At 56.9% G+C, this 15,871-nt stretch overlaps 1 protein-coding gene across 2 annotated transcripts in view; it reads right to left on the reverse strand.

The window, feature by feature from the left end:
• Window positions 1-183: 183 nt before the first annotated feature.
• NAPA (NSF attachment protein alpha) overlaps window positions 184-15,871 on the reverse strand; it is a 28,446-nt gene continuing 12,758 nt past the window's right edge. Inside the window, exons 3-11 of one of the 2 annotated variants that reach the window (XM_003814109.5) lie at window positions 13,178-13,294; window positions 8,091-8,137; window positions 5,951-6,028; window positions 5,654-5,709; window positions 5,496-5,580; window positions 4,549-4,653; window positions 3,335-3,403; window positions 2,265-2,315; window positions 184-935 (exon numbers count right to left, since the gene is read on the reverse strand). In XM_003814109.5, coding sequence (XP_003814157.1) covers window positions 834-935; window positions 2,265-2,315; window positions 3,335-3,403; window positions 4,549-4,653; window positions 5,496-5,580; window positions 5,654-5,709; window positions 5,951-6,028; window positions 8,091-8,137; window positions 13,178-13,294 — 710 coding nt within the window. In that variant the 3' untranslated portion in view covers window positions 184-833. Of the gene's footprint in view, window positions 936-2,264; window positions 2,316-3,334; window positions 3,404-4,548; window positions 4,654-5,495; window positions 5,581-5,653; window positions 5,710-5,950; window positions 6,029-8,090; window positions 8,228-13,177; window positions 13,295-15,871 lie in introns of both variants that reach the window. The other variant, XM_034944831.3, reaches the window with a different exon arrangement.

The raw sequence follows: 15,871 nt of genomic DNA on the forward strand, positions 1-15,871 counted from the left end.
CCCCAGGCCCACCGTCCCTGGGTCTCCCCCACCTAGAAACTGACCCAGCCCACACGTGTTTCAAGGATGCATGCGCCTGACCTCCGAAGAGCTCGCCCAGAGTCTGGGGGACCAGGAGTGTGAGAGGGACTGGTGACTGGCCCAGGGGCAGAGTGGGTAGCAGAGGTGAGGAGGAAGAGAGACTCATGCAAAAGTGTTGTTTTTTATTTTCTTTTTTGGGCCAGCTGCAGCTTCCAACCAAGAAAACCTCAAAGCATTAGGGAAGGAGCAGGTGTGGGGCTGGGGTGGGGGAGAATCCCCTAAGCTCCAGGGCCCAGGGTCTAACCTGAGAGGTCGGGGCTGCAGGAAGCTGGGGGAGGCTCCCGGGGCTGGGGGAAGAGGAGCCTGCCCCCAGCAGAGACAGCAGGTCTCAGCGGCTACATGTGCTTTAGAGCTTGGCTGGGGGACAAAAGTGGGAGAGAGAGAAACCGGCCTCATGACTCAGCTGGTCAGGAGATAGGGGGCCAGATGCTGACCCCAAACCCCCGGCAGCACCCCTAGCAAATAGGTCTGTATCAAAGATTCTGTACAGCTGGTTTTGGGGGTGAAGGGCACCTATGGGGGCTTAAATAAATGGACAGGGGGCAAGGGATGTAGCGAGAACAGAGGGTGACTGTCCGGCCAGCAGCCTGGGCCTCTGGTGCCCCTGCATGCTGACCCCCGGTTCCACCTGCCCACTGTGGCCCGCGGGACTCCCCAGGTGGGAAAGGAGGGAAGCTCTCCAGCAAGTCTCGGCCCCACCTCTCTCTGAGCAGATGGGACAGGAAGACGGGCACTGGGGGGCTGGGTGGGGCTTAGCGCAGGTCCTCCTCATCGCCCTGGATGGTCTTCTTGATGCGCAGCAGCATGGTGGTGAGCCACTGGTCCAGCCGGGAGATGGAGTCGTATTCCTTCACCTGAGGGCACACCAGGTAATAGGCTGGCCATGCTCCCCCCGTTGCCAACCCTGCAGCCCAAGGGCACTTGTCCCAAGGTTTTCAAGATCTGTCCCTGTCAGCCCTGGTCTCTGAGAAGGAGTAGAGGGAGGGCTTGAGGCCCCAACTCAGCCATGGGAGCTCCCTCTTGTCTGTCTTGACTATGCTGGGCACAACATTTCCCTTGGGGGAGAAAGATATTGTAGCTTTAAAAAAAAAAAAAAGGTCCATGGCTGGGCGCAGTAGCTCACGCCTGTAATACCAGCACTTTGGGAGGCTGAGGCGGGCAGATCACGAGGTCAGGAGATTGAGACCATCCTGGCTAACAGTGAAACCCCGTCTCTACTAAAAATACAAAAAATTAGCCAGGCGTGGTGGTGGGCGCCTGTAGTCCCAGCTACTCAGGAGGCTGAGGCAGGAGAATGGCGTGAACCCGGGAGGCGGGGCTTGCAGTGAGCCGAGATCACGCCACTGCAATCCAGCCTGGGCGACAGAGCGAGACTCCGTCTCAAAAAAAAAAAAAAAAAAAAGTCCAGCATCCTCACTGAATGGGTGGGAAACTGAGGCCTGGAGATATGGAAAAGGCCACTCCTGAGTGCCATGGGACACGGGGGAGAGAAGCCATGGCCTGCTGGGCATCCCCTCCCTGAGCTCCTGGCTGAGTTGCCACCCACTGTCTGGGGCAGGAGGAACCGGATGGCATTTGCTAACTGTCCTCAGTTAGGGGCTTCCATTCCCAAGGGGCACCCTAGGGAGAAATGCTTGACATGTGCCATTAGAGGAGTGAATCAGGACCTGAGCCGGACGCCACTAAGCCCGGGAACGCTGGGAACAGAGAAAGGGAAGGGAGAGAGAGCCGCGTGGGCGGCTCCACCAGGCAGAGGGAAGCTGGCACCTCTCCCATGTCCTCAGCTCCACTCTCCTTCTCACCCCTTCCCTCCCCGTCTGTGCCTCCTGGGTGCCCAAGGCGCCCACTGTGAGTCTCACACACTCACCTGGGGGACTCAAGGAACCCTGGTCTTCAGAGGTAGACAGATGTGGCTCTGAACACCAGCTCTGTCCCTGAAGGGCCAAGACCGAGCTTCCTGACCTCCCCAACCTCAGTGCCACCATCTATAAAATGGGGAGAACACTCCCTGCGCCTCTTGGCGCTACTTGTAAGGTTTCTGGGGTGACTGGAGAAAGAAATTCACAGTGGGCTGGGGGCCAGATAAAATGGGTGAATGTCATGGGAGATGTGTCTGAGAAGGGCAGCTTTCCTAGGAGACCCATCCCCGTGAAGGGGCCTGGCCCCCCATGCTGGCCACTCACCGACTCGGTGTAGCTGTCCACATTCTGCTCCTCGTGGGCCTCTAGCAATTTCTGCAAGCAAATGGCAGAGAGGGGTCAGGGGCCTACGCTGACCTGAGGTCTGGCCTGGATTAGATGAAAGGACACGCTATCTGTATGCCAGGCCTGGGGCTGGGGCTTCCTGAGGACTCTCAGAGGGTCAATCCGTGTGGGTTAAACTGGGGATGGGTACGGGCGTGTTGCAATCCTGCTGCCCTATTCATCAGAAACGGCTTGCTCTCAGGGCAACCTTACCAACATAGAACATCACACAGAATGTGTGTGTATGTGTGTGGGGTGTGTGTGTGGGTATGGGGTGTGTGTGTGTTGGGTGTGGTGTGTGGTGGAGGTGTGTGTGTGTGGTGTGTAGGGGCACGTGTGGTGTTTGGTGTGTGTGAGTTGCGTGTGTGGTGTGTTCGGTGTGTGTGTGTGGGGTGTGTGTGGTGTGTGTGGCGTGGTGTGTGTAGTGTGTGTGCAATGTGGTGTGTGTGGGGGGTGTGTCGTGTGTGGTGTGTGTGCAGTGTGTTTTGTGTGTGTGAGGGGTGTGTCGTGTGGTGTGTGTACTGTGCAATGTGTTTTGTGTGAGGGGTGTGTCGTGTGGTGTGTGTAGTGTGTGTGCGATATGTGTGGTGTGTGATGTGTTTGCTGTGTGTGGTATGTGTGTAGTGTGTGTGGGGTGTGTGGTGTGTGTGTGTAGCGTGTGGTGTGTATAGTGTGTGGTGTGATGTGTGTGGTGTGTGTGTGATGTGTGTGGTGTGGTGTGTGTAGTGTATGTTTGGTGTGTGTGGTTTGGTGTGTGTGGTGTGGTGTGGTGTGTGTAGTGTGTGTGTGTGTGTCCACCTAGCCATCCCGAGCTCCAGCACTCCCCGAGTTGTACTTTCTTCATCTGGAAAATGGAGACTCAAATGGCCAAACAAAACAAAACAAAACAAAACAAAACAAAGACACCCTCTGAGAACTACTGGACAAGTCTTGGTGATTGTCCCACCCGGAGCCCCAGCCACCCCCGTCTGAGGTTCGGGAAGGGGGAGGCCGGAGCACCCAGCACTTACTTTCATCAACTTGCATTCCCGGGAATCAGAGAAAGCTGGGAACAGCTCCTCATACTTTTGGACAGCCAGCTGGGCAGCAGGGAAGGGGGAAGATGAGTTAGTAACGAGAGGGTCCTCAGAGCTACTGGCCTAGCAGCTGAGGGGACTTGGGGATGTCGGGTGATATTGAGTCAGCTCTTGCACCCCTCCCCCAGCCTCAGGTGTCACCTGGCTCTGTGTCTGTCAGTACCTTCCCGTAGCTGAGCTCAGCAGAGATGGCTGCAGGGAGAGGTGGGTGGAGGGGGAAGGTTCCCCAGATAGGCACCCACTGCCTCCTCCCACCTGGCTCAGCCGGGGCAGGGGACAAATGAGCACATCCTCCATGCCAGGCCTGGGGCTGGTGCTTCTTGAGGACCCTGAGAGGGTCAAATAACGGTGAGCCCCCTTTTCAAAGTGAGGAAACAGATCCAGAGAGGGGCAGTGACCTGCCCAGGGCACGGTGAGACATGGGGTGGGAATGGGAACCTGGTCTGACAAAGCCCAAGCTTTTGCCCACCACCGGTGCCCACAGCAGGGCAGGGCTCTGTGGGGTGTGTGTGTGTGGGGTGTGTGGGGCCACCACCCCAGGCCGTGAGCCAGGGACACCAGGAAATCCTGGACTCTGTGCTTCTGCCAGGCAATGGTAAAAAAAACTCCGGCCAAGCAAAATCTAGCGCCAACCCTCCAGCTCCTTCCCGCTGGCCACGCCCCCTCCCACTGCCCTCTTTGGCCCCTCTTTTGCCAAGTGTCCCGAAAATAGGTGGGCATGTGTGAGCTACAGCTAAAGCCACGACAGCAGGAGTCACAAAGATCTGGAACACTGGGGCTGCAGGTCCCTAGTCATGTGGCCTCAAACAAGGGACTCTCGTCCCAGCCTCACCATCTTCACCCATAAGACGCGGTGACAATGGTGCTGACTTTAATGGGGTGCAGTGAGGATTCAAAAAGTGCACCCATGAAGGAAAGAGCACTAAGTGAGGCAGGAGCTGGACCCGCAAAAGCCTCCAGGGCCGGGTGGGCAGGTGATGCCAGCACAGAAACACAGCTGTGAGAACCACACTTCTCATCCAAAGGCTGGCTGGCAGGGGCCAGACGTGAGGGAGGAGCACGTCCCTCTTGGGGGGCAACAGGACCTGGCCTGGAGATAAGCACATGGTGGCCTGGTGCGGTGGTCCTGCGGGCGTGGGGTGCGCTACCTTGGCGTTGAGCATGTCGATGCAGAAGTGGCAGAGGGCCGCCTTGAAGAAGTAGTCTTTGGCGCTGTACTTGAGGAGGGGGCTGTCCATGGCATTGGTCCCCACCTGTAGCCATGGAGAAGTGGCACTGGTGAGCTCAGGGCAAGCAGCCAGAGGGCCAGAGCCACTGCCAGGCACTGGGGGGCCAGCTGGGAGCTGGGTTCATGTCCCGGGGTGAGGCCCTGTTAACCCAGGACCCCAAGGGCAGGGAGCCAGGGACCAGCTTGGAGAGGTCAGCGGCCAGTGCGTGAGCGACCAAGATCAGGGTGTGATGGTGGCTGGGTGGGGGTGGAGGCTGTAGCCAGGTGTTCGTGGGCCTTCTGAGAGCCTGAGACAGTGGGAAGGAGGCAGCCTGGCTGTCAGGACCAACGGGAGGCTGGCATGGCGGTGGGCAGAGCGGCGGCAGGCGGTGGGAACATGAGAGGCGGCGCCCGCCCCTCTCTCCCAGGGGGCCAGCTGCCTGCCTTTTTCTTGGCCATCACCCAGGGCTCCGTGCACGCTGGGGGGACCCCATGTGACACTCCCTCCCTCCCACTGTGGATGAGGACCATCGGGCCATGGGGTGGGGTGCCCACGGCCACCCTGGGCCTCTTGGCACTTCTTCCCATTCCCTCCCTCTGGATTCTTTAGCCAGCCTCACTCTGGGCCCCTCCAGGAAGCTCTGTGAGGGGTGTGGGAGGGGCACAGCCAGGGAGAGAGACGGTGCTGGCACGGCATGGAGTCGTAGGTGGAGAACATTCAGCCAGGCTGAAGACAGGGTTGGGGGATGACATGGCAAGGGATGTCGGGGGAGAGGCAGAGGGTGAGCCGGGGGAGGGGTGGTTCCAGAACAAGGTGCCGGGGCTTAGGAGGAGGCACAGGCCCTGAGAGGGGGCAGGGTGGAAGCCGCCATCCCCACCTGTCCCCACCTGTTCGTAGATGTCAATGGCCTTCTGATACTGCTCCAGCAGCGCAGCATAACCAGCCACCTTCAGCAGACACTTGTTGGCTGAGCTGTGTGGGGAGGAGTAGTGAGGGGAAGTGGTGGCGGTCCCTGCGGGGCTGGGGCAGGCAGGAAGGGGGCTACCTGTTGGACTCCTCGCCTTTGTAGTAGTCTGCGGACTGCTCGTAGTGGGCAATGGCCTGGGGAGACACGGGGGATGGGTTCCAGGGGAGGGCAGGGAAGGGAGAGGAGGCCTCCGTGAAGCTTCCACACCCTCCGCCCTGCCTGCCTGGGACACAGCCAGACCCCATTCTCCAAGCTCTGCCGGCGCCCCATGCCCCCTTCTCGGCACTCAGACACCAGAGGACTCCCCTGGTGGGAAGAAGAGAGAGCAGCACTGGTCCTGGCTGCCAGCCCATGCAGGGCCCTGCTGCCACTCACCTTCTCGATGTCCACCAACTCCGTCTCATAGATCTCAGCAATGGAGATGTGGTGCTTGGCCGCAATCGTGAATCGGCCCTGGAGGGGACACAGGAAGGGGCTGCCTGCGACTCATGACCTCCTGCGTGCCTGCCTGCTGACCTATGACCCTTCAAGTTCCCACCCCTCAGCCCCGCCTGTGAGGAGGTATGAAGACGACCTGAGGTGTGAAGAAGACCGAGAGGTGGGGGAACACAGGAGTGAGAAGGGAGGGCCCCAGCACTAGAGGCCTGGCTATACGTGCTGGGCTGAGCGGGTGACCTTGGACAAGCCACTCCAGGGCCTTAGCCTAATTCCATCCCATCCACGAGGGCACAGATGGTGTGACACCAGAGAGGATGTGAGCACGAGCACTTGGCCAAGGCCCTGGCCCTTAGGAAGCCTCTGATAACAGCCAGAGAGGCGGAAGGACCAGTCCAGAGCCACTTGGCAAAAGGCTCTGGAGAAACCAGGATGGGAGGGAGGGCTTGAGACCTCTGCCCAAGAGTACCAGCTCTGCCCCCAGGCCAACACCTATCTGTCAGCCTCCCCCAGGCACACCCAGAGCTCCCCAGGGAGACCTCAGGTTCCAAGGGGCCTCGCACCTTCCATCCGCCTCCACCCAGTGTCCAGGCGCTTGCCTAACTGCTCTGCACCAGGGGCTGGTCCAACGCCACCCCCTTGCTGAGGGCAGTAGGAAAGGGCAAGGCCCTGGGCTCAGCCAGACCTTGTTTCGGGTCTCAGTGACTCCTGCTTGTAGCCGCATGTCCCTGGGCAAATCATGTCACTTGTCTGAGCCCCTCTCCTCCACTAAGGAATGGGGATGACAATAATGCCAACCTCACAGGGTTGTGGATTAAACCACCCTGCAGTGTCTGGCCTAATAAATGGCAGCTGCTATTATTGTTCTAATCACAGTCATCCCTGCAGCACTGCCCTGAACGCAAGGGGTAGGGCTCGTGTCCCTGCCTGGGGTTGGAGGGCTGAGACAGACAGGGCGAGCAGAGAGGCAAAAAGGAGCTGGCCAGGCACGGTGGCTCATGCCTGTAATCCCAGCACTTTGGGAGGCCAAGGCAGGTGGATCACTTGAGGTCAGGAGTCTGAGACCAGCCTGGCCAACATGGTGAAACCACATCTCTACTGAAAATACAAAAATTAGCCAGGCATGGTAGCACACGCCTGTAATCCCAGCTACTCGAGAGGCTAGGGCACGAGAATCGCTTGAACCTGGGAGGCAGAGGTTGCAGTGAGTGGAGATCACGCCACTGAACTCCAGCCTGGATGAGACAGAGACTGTGTCTCAAAAAAAAACAAAAAAAAAAACAAAAAAAAAGAGAGAGAGAAAGCACTGACAGGAGCCCCGGCCTGGGTGGGACCCTTCACTCTGGCTCCAGTTGGCAGCTGCCCATCTGGTCTGCATCTGTCGTTGGCAACACGCCCTGGGGGCAGGGCAGGTGCTGAGCCTCCTGTGGGCTCTGCCTATCCCTGTGGCCTGCTACAAGATGCTTATCAAATGTGACACTTGCAGGAAGGCTGGGCAAGGGGAAGTGCCGGACACACACTCTCCAGTAACCTAATTTCTTTTTTTGTTTTGAGACAGGGTCTTGTTTTGTCACCTATGCTGGAGTGCAGTGGTGTGATCACAGCTCACTGCAGCCTCAACTTCCTGGACTCAAGCGATTTTCCTGCCTCAACCTCCCAAGAACTAGGACCCCAGGTGCATGCCACTACACCAGGCTAATTTGTTGTAGAGAGGAGGTCTTGCTATGTTGCCCAGGCTGGTCTCGAACTCCTGTGCCCAAAAGATCCTCCCACCTCAGCCTCCCAACATGCCAGGATTACAGGCATGAGCCACCCTGCCCAGCTCAATAACCTAAGTTCTATGAATGAAAACCATGACTGCCTGTGGAGTGAGGGGGCCGTCAGGCTGGTGGGGAGCTGGGTGAAGACCCAGCCAGCCCAGGCCAGCTCAGGTGACCTAATCCCCCCAGCTCCCACTTCCCCCTCCCCAAGTGGTTTGGCCGCAGAATAAGAACAGTGCTGGGGGTGCTGAAAGAGGGGACGCAAGGCTGGGGCAATGCAGTGGGACCCGGGGGTGTCAGGACAAGCAAGCAGCCCTTACCATGTCTGTGTAGATCTCGATTGCTCGCATCAAACAGTTAATGGCCTCTGGAGAGAAAGGGAGGTGGGAGGAGACATGAGAAAGTGAAGTCGTTTCAGCAGAAGCCGAGGAGAGGAGGCGGACGCAGGCGCACCTGGCTGCCAGCAGAGAGATCAATAGGCACTCAGAGCTGCCAGCGCTGCCACACACTCTCAAGGGGCTGGGAAGAAGGGGACGGAATCCCTGAGCCCCAGGAAATCTGGTGAGAGGGCTGACTCTGCAGACTGTGACTTGCTGGGCACATGCTTCTGGGGGAGCCCTTCTCTCCTCGGGCTGCCAGGATGCTACCAGCTTCCCACAACCCCAGGGACAGGGCACAGCAGTGCTAGCCCAGGATGATGGCCAGACTCCCACGGGTGTTTTAAGACAGACCTGCCAAGGCCCTGCTCTTGAAGGACTGAGCTGCTGGCAAAGGGGAAGGAGGCATGGGAGGCGGCCAAGCCAGCATCTCAGGTGGTCTTGGAGGCAACAGGGGTGCCAGGTTCTACCTGGGCTCTGCCACCATCTCTGCAGGATCCTGAGCAGCTTCTGTTCCTGCACCAGGAGGACCTGGACCTCTGGCACGAGGAGGCTGGATGTCATCAACACTGAGCCCTCAGTGTGCTCTCCACTGCCCCCTCTTCCTCGTAGCTCAGCAGTCGGGAGCCCTCTGCTCAGTCCCTTTAACCTAGTCCTGCCACCCACCAGCTCCTCAAAGGTTTTGCCAAAAAACCTGAACACACCAGGATGGCACTGAGGAAGAACTGGGCTACCTTTGTTGTACTATCTCTTGCAAGATTTTAAATTTGGGAAAGGCTTTTTTTTGACAAGTTATTTGGAGGAGAGAGAAAAGCATGAGTGGGAGGCATTTTCTAGCAGACAGAAATGAGCTCTCAGGGGGTATTTTTTAAGAACACCATTTTAGCACATCTCAGGAGGACAGGGGTGTTGTGGGGAGGGAGGCCTGGGTTGGGGAGAGGGAAAGGCAGGGAGCTTGGACAGGCCACAGGGCATGGGCTCTGAGCTTCAGCCTGGGCATCTGAAAGTTCCTGGTCACCGTGGGGGTCTCCATGGTCACCCAGGCCATGTTCGCCTGAGAAGAGGGTGCTACCAAGAAGCGCCGGGGCTGGGCTCCTCTCAAGGGGCTCACGGTCTGGATGGGACTCCAAACTCCCTCCGTGGGGAGGCATCTGGACAGAGGCTCTTTGTCTCAGGTCTGTGGCTGGGCTTTCAGGGAGTCCAACCCCTCCTTCTGACATGTAAACAGTGGGGTCCATAAGCACTCCTCTGGGGAGTGGGGTCTGTAGGTTTTGTCCAATTCAGAAAGACCTCTGGGGATCTAAAAGGGACTGAGAGAAGGTACAGCACTCAGTCCAGGTTCTAGGGCTGACAGACGGAGACTGTGGCAGCAGACAGTGGAAACGGTGGCAAAAAGGGGGCAGATGAGGAGGAAGGGGAGAGAACACAACCTAAATCCGGCAGTTTGAAGACACATACATCCTGTAATCGGCAGACCCAGAAGCAACGGCTAAGCCGGGCCACGCTGCGGAGGAGAGCAGCAGCTGGAGTGAGGTGAGAGGCCCGCCTTGCCCCGCCCCACCTGGCTGCAGTCTCCACATGGAGGCCCCGGGCTGCTCACTGGTTCACTCTCCTGGCCAGAACACCCAGGACACCAACCTGGCACCCTGTGGGCTGAGGCGGCAAAGGCTGCTGCTCCGCAGTGAGCAGTGAGATCTGCAGCTGCCACCTGGGCCTGCTGGCACTGGCTCTGGAGCACCCGCCGTCAGCATGGCACAGTCCTTGCAGTAGCAGCAGGGAGACAGCTTACCCCCCAGGCAGCAACATGGACTCACGGGGTTAAGTCCCCTCCATGTCTGGAAAGCGGCGGGCCACCAGCAGACACCTGGGACAGCTGGCTCCTGGACGAGCTTCTGACACACTCATGACTGCTACTCTTATCTCAGGTCACCAGGCCTTGTGCACTCGGACAGGCAGAGCAACACCCAGTTCTGTGGCCTGGCCCCTCCTGTACCCACCCACAGAGGGCTGGAAAGGGGCTCAGAGCAATACAGCCCAAGTTGGGGAGCTATGGCCCAGGCCACCGCCCATCCCCGCAGTCACTCCTACCAGCGACGCCCAGCCTGACTTCTGCGTCTCTGAAGCCCTTCCTGGTTACACTTGGTCATCTCCTCCTTAGTAAAATGGGGGCAAATCACAGAATGCACAAAGAAATCAAATGGGTTAAAAGATGCCAAACATCTGGTACACAGTAGAAACCCAGTAAATGGCAGCTGGGGAGGAAGTGGGGGACAAGCAGGGGCCGGGTCGCTTCCCTGCCCTAGGTACACACACTGCCCCCACCCCCAACTATCAGGCAGGCCTGGGAAGAGGCCTCGCTGGCCCGAGTCTGCCCTGAGCAGCAGCCATGGTTGGGTAACTGAGGAACCAATAACACATATGAGCATCACCCTTCCCCACCCAGAGCCACCAAGGTGGCAGCAGGCCACCCTCTGCAGAGGGAGAGGAATTCGGGAGCCCAGTCGGGCCTAGGCACACTCCAGCTGCCACTTGGGGGCAGGTCCTTCTGGAGGGAGTCCTGGAGGAAGCCCTAGAAGTGCTGACCCAAGACAGAGGCCTTCTAGGCTGCTGAGGAGACCAGTGATGAGGACGGCCCCAGGGCACCGGCCACCTGCTTGGGGAAGCCAGGCAAGGTTCCAAATCGGGCCTCCAGCGCTGTCTCACAAGGCACCCGGCCAAGGGCAGAGGCTGTGGGGAGCCCAGGGCAGGCAGGGGCCCCTGGACTGATGAAAGCCAAGGGTGTCCTGACTGGAAGTTTATCACACACCAGGTGCCGCGCTGGGCATGACTGCATCATCTCACAGCAGTCTCTGCTTTAACAGACGAGGAAACAGAGGCCCAAAAGACTGACTTGCCCAGGATCACAGGGGAGGCAGGGTCCTCCCAGACCACCCACCGCCTGCGCTGCTGAGCCACACACAGTTGCTACATGACATTCTCTGTGAGGCTTTTTTTTGGGGACAGGATCTCACTATGTTGTCCAGACTGGTCTTGAACTCCTGGGCTTGAGCGATCCTCCTGCCTCAGCCTCCCAAAGCACTGAAATTACAGGCATGAGCCACTGCACCTGGCCTTGTGTGAGGCCTGACTAGCCTCAGACACAAAGCAGCCGCTGCCCTTGATGCCAATGTGCCCCTTGCCCCACTGAGAGTCATGGCTGGGGTGCGTATCTTTAGGCTGTAGCTCTGGAAGCTGCACTAACACCCCTCCCTGCTCAACACCACGTCCCCAGGGCTCTGAACATGGCACCTGCTCTCAGCTCTACCCAGGTGAGGCTCTCCTTTCAGAACTGCCCCCTTTCTTCCCTGAAAGATCTCCCATAGCCAAATTCACCCCCCCCAGCCTCAGCTCTGTGCAAGTTGGCCTCTGTGCCCTGGATGTAGCATCATCTTTATACTTTCCTACCGGTCGGAGTCCTCAGCCACCTTCTGAGCTTCCTAAGGCCAGGGAGGGGCCACATCCAGACTCCAGGCCCACACCCTGCAGAGTCTCGCTGGAGAGCTAGAAAAGCTCAGCTCAAAAGCAGGGGAGGGACCCCACCATATCCCACTGCCAGGCAGGGCCTGTCTGCAGGAAGTGAGGGGTCTGCTGAAAGAGCAAATGGCACTCACTGTTCGGCAGCCTGGTGCTCAGTGCTGCCCCAGAGTGTCCTTCCAGTCACTCCAGATGGGGCAGCAGCTGAACGTCACAGATGCTAAGACAGCACCTCTAGGCCAACCAGTTTCCCAGGGAGCAGAAGGAAAGGCTTGGCGGGGCAGTTTAATGGAAGGCATGGAGACTCCGTGTGGTGAGTCAAGCTTAAAACCAACCCAGGGTCTCCCTGGGTCATCACTGCATCAACCACGCAGCCTGCTGTGGCCCAGTGCTACCAGCCAGGCAAGCCCCATGGCCCACCCAGTTACAAGGCTGCTCCTCGGCCTCTTGCCAGGCCTGAGCCCCACCATGTGACCACTGAGGCCAACGCATGAGATGCCCAGCTGGTGAGGAGCAACTGGTCAGTCTAAGGACAGAGAAGAGCTACTGGTCAACACAAATTCATCCTCATCTGGGAACTAACACGTCAGATCACGACAAAGGGGTATGCCAGCAGTTCTCAAACACGCCATGTGAACCAGTGCTCGCTGATCCATGGAGGAAGCTCCCTGCACTGCTGCAAACCTGTCTTCTCTTGGGAAGGACAGGCTTTTATTCCAAGATTATATAGCTGCTTTTTATTTTTTAAAGATTCATATATTTTCCATTCCCCTGAGATGACAGTGACAATAGATGGTCATTTTTAAAAACTGCCTGTGCTTTCTAATTAGCAACCTGTACCTGGCACCAACATTTTAAAAAATAAATTAAAATTCCCGCCACATGCAAGCAAACACTGGGCTGGACCTCCTCTTCGGGAGGCACCCAGGGGGACAAAACTGTTTTCTCACCATGAGTCAGCCCCAAACTGGGTTTCTGTCCCTAGCACGCTCTCATTTTAAGTAATTTGTTCTCTGGCAACTACATCTCGGGCTCTGTTCTCTCTAATTCCTCCCCAGGATGTAGGGAAGCCAGGTTGGGCTAATTTCCGCTCCTTTTTCGGCAGCAACTCCTACCTGGCTGGTCTCAGAATCCTCCCCGCCCCCCACACTGCTCCCTTCTGCATGTTAATTCTGACAACAGAACAGATTTTCCTCTCTCCCCGGCAGGCGGTGGGTCTGCAATGGAACTCCCACTCCCAAATGCTCCGGGATTGGGAAGGGGTGATCAGCTGCACCGACACCACCGACACGGTAGATAGGGGGGCGGAGACTTGAGCAGGGCGCGAATGCCAACTGGAAGGAAGGGAGCCAGTTCTAAAGTCAACGCTCACTCTGCCTCAGGCACGCCCCTGCCAGCCTATTATCACATGTCGGCCACTGGAAAAACCAGAGCCGCCAGGAAACCTGAGGAATCAATGCAGGGTGCTAGGATGGCGCTCCGGACAGCCAGCCCGTGTGGCCCGCAGAGGCCCTCACCTTGGGGGTCGGCTTTCTTGAATGCGTTGCCAGCGTCCACAAAGCAGGTGGCTGCGTCGTGCTTGCTCTGGAGCTGCAGGTGCAGCTGTGCAGCCTGGCAGAACGCGTTTCCAGCAGCTAGAACAGAAGAGAAGGGCAGTCCCGGCCTCAGTGGGGCTCCACACTTTATGAAGCCACAGAGACACTGCCCTGGGAGGTGGGTCGGGCTCTCGAGAATGCGGAAAGAGTCCCCAAGATAGGACGAGGGTGACCTGAGCGAGCCCAGACCGAGGCCTAGAACTCAGGTCTGCTGGCTCCTGCGCTGAGGCTCCTGGTGGCCCACCTGACAGTCTCTGAGGGCGGCAGGAAGCTGCCTCGGGGGAAGGCCCTGAGCCCCAGGTATATGGAAAGAGAGCCAGGGTAAGCCCAGGTAAAACACCATGTCCCTAATCCCAGCTATGCCAGCATTTCCAGGGCCACCACTTCTAAAGATCCAAGGAGAAGGCAGACAGAGCTGAGTTGGAAAGGATATAAAACAGAGTGAGGTGGCCTCCTGCACCTCCCGGCCTGGGCAGTCCTCCCCAGGGGAGCCTCGAAGCACAGGGCCCAGAACCACCACTAGAAGGCAGAGTACAGGCTGAAATCATGGGGTGGCTTCGGAGGGGTATTTTGGGAAGCAAGGGGCAACTGAGATTAAACCACATAACATCTTCCCATCTACTCCCCTTTCCAAGTCCTGTTTCTTTTTCCACAGCTCCCCAAAGCTCTTCCTGATTCTCCCAACTCCTCTGCCTCTGTTCACATTCTGTTCCCTTCACTGCAGATCCCCATGGACAAGGCACTTGCATGAATTGTGAGGCTCATGGAGTTGGGGTCGGACAACACAGAGCCGGCTCCCTCCAGGAGCTGCATGTCCAGAGAGGGAAACAGGATGTGGACAGCAAGAATGAATACATGCAGACCAGTGCCCATGGGCGGAGGGCAGAAGAGACCGCGCCTGAAGCCTCATCCATCCTGTGCTCATCTGCACACGGTCAGCTTCTGTGGGTCCCAAGCCATTCTGCCCACACATCTCCTAACTGACGTTTGGGAGGCAGCAGCGTCTCTCCTCCTCCTCGTGCAGCTGACCACCTCCAGCTCAGCTCTGAGGCTTCTCTCCTTCATTCTCCTCCAGCTGAATCTGAGTCAGAGTTTCTAAGCTGGAAGAGGACCAGGAGGCCTGGCCCTATCCTCTTAAGTTTTGAGCAGCAGAAGAGACAAAGCCTTCCGGGTTTTCACTATATGATTTCATTATTTTCAAGAGTTCCAAATTTGAGTATAAAATTACGGCCAGGCGTGGTGGCTCATGCCTGTAATCCCAGCACTTTGGGAGGCCGAGGTGGGCGGATCACGAGATCAGGAGATGGAGACCATCCTGGACAACATGGTAAAACTCTGTCTCTACTAAAAATACAAAAATAAGCTGGGCGTAGTGGCACGTGCCTGTAATCCCAGCTAGTCAAGAGGCTGAGGCAGGAGAATCACTTGAACCAGGGAGGCGGAGGTTGCAGTGAGCCAAGATCGCGCCACTGCACTCCAGCCTGGCAACAGAGCAAGACTGTCTCAAAAAAAAAAAAAAAAAAAAAAATTCAAGAAAAGGGGATATTACCGGGGGGAAATGGCCTAGGGCTTTTCTTTGAAGAGTTTGGGGGCAGAGGTAACAAATTTTAGGGGAAAAGCAACACCTATGTAATTAAAAAATAAGCTTTTTTTCTCTAGAGGAATTTTCTAAGTTTGGGAGCATAAAAATACAAAAAACATTTGGCTTTATTCACAACGTATTTTGTGAAAACTCAGGAATAACTCTTTGAATTTTGGGGAAACCAACAACATTCTCAAAAACGATGATAATCAATTTTATTGTGCACCTCTGCACCCTGCCTCCATGGTCCCACCACCAGGTTCCCTCTCCTCCACAGTCAGAAGTTCCTCCCTGCATTCAAACACTGGATCTCTTGCCGTATTTCCTTAATTCAATCTTGGTGACATGAAAGATGTATGATGAAATGAGCCTTGAAAGGGCTCAACACACTGGCTTGTTGGACTTCTTGGGCCTGCAGGGAGCTCCAAACAGATCTCCAGCCTCCCTGAGCCCGAGGGGCTCCTCCCCACCCCTCTCCTCTGTGAAGCTATCCTGCCTCACTGGGGCAGGTTAAACACTCAGGCTCTGCAGTCAGAACCTTGGTTTCTGAATCTTGGTTCTGTCACTTACTAGTTCTGGCATCCTGGGCAAGAGACTAAGCCAAGCCTCAGTTTCCAAATCTGTAAAATAGGGATATTTATAGACTGACCCTTAGGGCTGCTGTGCTAACGCAATTAAATGATGAGCACTTAGGACTCAACAAACAGCAGCCATGATTCACGTTGTTATTGGAATCACCTGAACATCCTCCCCCAGCCTAGAATTTAGACACTGATGGAAGCACTAAGGAAGTTACCAGGAAACCTGAAGTTCTGAATTTAAGGAGGACTCTAAGAGCTCATCAATCCACATGGGTTTATCTAGGTCTAATAATCTATTTATTCCCATTCTCTCTGTCCTTTCACCAAGGCCCCATGACCCAGAGTATAAAGTAACCCAGCAGGCACAAAACAAGAGAGCAGGCCAGTGGCTTTCCGATGCCGGAGAGGGCATAAAAAGAGAAGGGGCCCTCAAGGCCAACCTCTCGGGCAGGC

Source organism: Pan paniscus, chromosome 20 (assembly GCF_029289425.2).
Source record: "Pan paniscus chromosome 20, NHGRI_mPanPan1-v2.0_pri, whole genome shotgun sequence".
Lineage (NCBI taxonomy): Eukaryota > Metazoa > Chordata > Mammalia > Primates > Hominidae > Pan > Pan paniscus.